Raw genomic sequence first — 3,261 nt, 5'->3', positions numbered from 1 at the left:
CAGGACAGTGGCGAGCAAGGTGGGTCAGGAGATTGTGGGGTGTCAGAGGTTGCTCTGCTTCTACCTAACCCTCTATCCTTAATATTTTTATCTTTTTTTCAAGCCAGGAGGCTATTGCTGTTAAATTGCAGCAGTGCAGATTAGTGTTTAAAACTCTGCATACAGATATTTTGAGTTTTTGTTTTGCTTTTTTTTGGAAGCCATCAGTGCCCTGTGTCTTCTGTCTGGCTAGAATTGTTGTACTGATGATGTTAAGTTGAAGCTGGAACTGAATGTTTCTTTTAAGAAGAAGATCTGAACCTTGCCTGTGTAAAACTGCTGTTTCATCCAGGACTGGTATCGATAACCTCTTGAGAGGACCCCAGCCTGGCTTGTTTTGCCAGACCAGGGAGATCAGGCAGCATCTGCTGTTCTTCCTTAGTTTATATTACGCTTACTTGATCAGTAATTTTTGAGTTACTTCGGTCATATTTCCAAACATAACAATTCAAAAGTTTGTGCTGCTTCTGTTGACAGTCTACCCTTACTGCAATTTACTTCAATTAACATTTTTATGTGACTACTAAAGATCCTGGGTCATGGTTATTAGAACTATAAGTGCTATTAAAAGCCTAGTTTGTGAGTAGGATGTAAAATCTGAGTTTTAATATCTTCCCATTTCCTATTAGTTACACAAGCCTGATGTAGTATGGCTTTGATTGCCATAAGGTGCATGACAATGCATGTCTATTGGCTCTGAAACTCCATCCCTTTCCTTCGATAACTGCCTAATGAACATATTTTCTTAAAATTATACTGAATGGAAATGTAACTAGCAACTGCTGCTTCCTAATTAAAGTAGAATTCTTTTGACCCTCTTAATGCGTCACTCCTCCCCTGCTGACTAGTGGTATGGGTAGTTCTTCACTGAAGAAAGAACCTTGTGTTTTGTATAATCCAGGGCTGTAGTGGGTTCATTTAGAAGCTGATCCACATAACTGAAGTCAGTCCCAGATTTGAGTGTCTGTAAATGCTGAAAATGCTGCTTTTCCCAGTATCTAATACAAAACTTCAGTTAATTCCCTCTTAAATCCTGTTAATAGCTTTTGAATAGCTCTCCTCACACTAGAGACTGCTGTAAGCTGTATTGAACTGTGGTTTAACGATAGGAAAGTGGGTCTCTAATGCTTCTCTGACCTCCAGCAACTTAAACCAGAGTTTTCCTCAGCCTCTCCTCTGTCCTGGCAGCTCTCCTGTGCGCCTGCAGGCCTTGAGCCACACAAGAGTGGAACAAGAGAGCAAAGGGGACAAGACCCTTCTCAAAAGCAAACGTTAATGCAGTGCTGTAGGAGACTGGATCCCAGTTCCTGTGTGTTGGTTGCTTTGTGGGTTTGGGGATTTCATTGGGGTTGACAAACTGCTCTAGGGTCCCATAGCTTGACTTGTTCCTCTCACTTGCTTTCCCTAGGTTTGAGGTATATGCTCATTGAAACTTGCTGGCAAGACAGGCATATGGAGAGAGTGCCTGCTTTTAAAAGGGCATTCAAATTTGAATTGTGTCCTGTCCCATTTCCCTCTGCCGCACTCCCCCCCCCCCCCCCACCCAAAAAAAAAAAAAAAAAAAAAGAAAAAAAAGTGCCTGGTATTTCAGTCCTGACCTGGGGTCATCTGGTGGGCAGTGCCACACAGAGGTGTTTCTGCCACCATCGCTGAGCAGTGTGGCTGGTCCCTGAAGGGACTTGGCCACCCTGAGGAAGAAGGTGATATGTTTTAAGGACCTTTTGTATGCTCAGAGGTGGGAATCAGACAAGTTGGGGCTCTGTACTGGAAGCAGCTTTTCAAACAGCTCCAGTTATTTCCTCCATGTTTACTGCCTCTTTCTCTATCCATTCAAATCAGAGTTTCTGAAGCCTGCAAGGGAAAAAAAGAAATAAAATCAACAATCTACAGAGAGCATTATCATGCATAGGGGCAGAGCTGCAATCAACCTTGGTGACTGGAAAGTGCCAGAGAAAACACCTCCAGTGTTTCTTGAACTGAGGGCTGGCATTACTCCTGTGGCACTTGATATGCCTTCAGCATGGTGGGGCCCACCTCGCTCAAGTTCATCAGTTCCGTGGCTGGGAGTTAAATTCTGTGCAAATGTTTTGGATGAGCTGATCAACAAAGTGGTAGAGGTTGTCAAAGTCATCCACGAAGAAGGCATGCTCCTTATCTGGGTCTGTTGCAATGTCTTCCAGTTCATCTTGGGCCGCCCAAGCGACTCCAACTGAATAAGCTATAACTCCTGGAAAAAAAAAACCAGAGTTTAGAATGAGCATAAGGGTTGTCATTGCATTAAATTTAAGACCAATACTGCAAATGTAGTTGCCAGGCCACAAAAATGCAGGCAGTGAGTTACTTTGCTTTCTCTCTGTATAAAAATGATATTTTCAAATTGGAGGAAAGGTCTAGTTTGTGTTTTGGAAGTACCTCCTGCCAATGGCAAAAAGGTTTAAACAATAGCAAAGCTTCTGCTCTGGGTCAGAACAACAGATTCTTGTTCCAGTGCAAATGTCTTACAACTGTTTCCTGAGTGGAAAGCCAAAGGAGGCTTCATGTATTACCAAGACAGGATAAATCCCCTGAGACCTCCTAGACGTAGCTGCATTTTGTGATTTTTTTAAAATTAATTTTTCTTTTTTTTTTAAATTAACATTTATGTTATTTTTTTAAAAATTAATTTTTCTTTTTTTAATTCCCTCCGCCCCATTCAGATAATCAAAAGATGTTGATCTTGTTAGAGCTCAGTGAGATCCCAGGGTAAGATGCTACTTTTCCTTCATGAAGTTTTATTCAGTGCCTTCAAGTTGTACCAGACTCCATTTCTCTGAGCCGGATGCAGGCTGAGGCATGCAGGGAGAAGTTACCGTTTCGGTGAGCTGCCATGGCCGGCACTCTGACGTCGTCGTAAGACCTGCCGTCTGTAATGAGAATCATGATCTTCCTTTTGTTTGGCTTGGACTTGCTGAAGAGCTGCTCCGAGGCGTAGCTGATGGCTGCTCCTGTGCTGGTCCCACCACTCCAGTAACTGATCCTCTTAATAGCACTCAGCACGTCCTGCTTCGTGCTGTACTCGTCAAAGCCGAACTCCAGCCGCTGCTCATAGGTGTACTGAACAGCTCCGATGCGCGTGTCGGTGTCCGAAATCTCGAACTCCTTGCTGACGTTGGCCACAAACTGGAGGAGCGTGCGGAAGTTGCCGGTGCCGACGCTGCTGGAGCCGTCGATGACGACAGCGAT

The 3,261-nt window shown here is 43.8% G+C and overlaps 1 protein-coding gene across 1 annotated transcript in view; it reads right to left on the bottom strand.

The window, feature by feature from the left end:
• Nucleotides 1-2,087: 2,087 nt before the first annotated feature.
• The window catches only part of VIT (vitrin), a 38,126-nt gene continuing 36,952 nt past the window's right edge, over nt 2,088-3,261 (bottom strand). The window contains exons 18-19 of the mRNA XM_008935732.1: nt 2,889-3,256; nt 2,088-2,266 (exon numbers count right to left, since the gene is read on the bottom strand). Of these exons, the coding sequence (XP_008933980.1) occupies nt 2,088-2,266; nt 2,889-3,256 (547 nt within the window). The remainder of the gene's footprint in view (nt 2,267-2,888; nt 3,257-3,261) is intronic.

Source organism: Merops nubicus, unplaced genomic scaffold (genome assembly GCF_000691845.1).
Source record: "Merops nubicus isolate BGI_N331 unplaced genomic scaffold, ASM69184v1 scaffold12362, whole genome shotgun sequence".
In the NCBI taxonomy this organism is placed as follows: Eukaryota; Metazoa; Chordata; class Aves; order Coraciiformes; family Meropidae; genus Merops; species Merops nubicus.
This window is presented reverse-complemented; position numbering and strand designations above follow the sequence as displayed.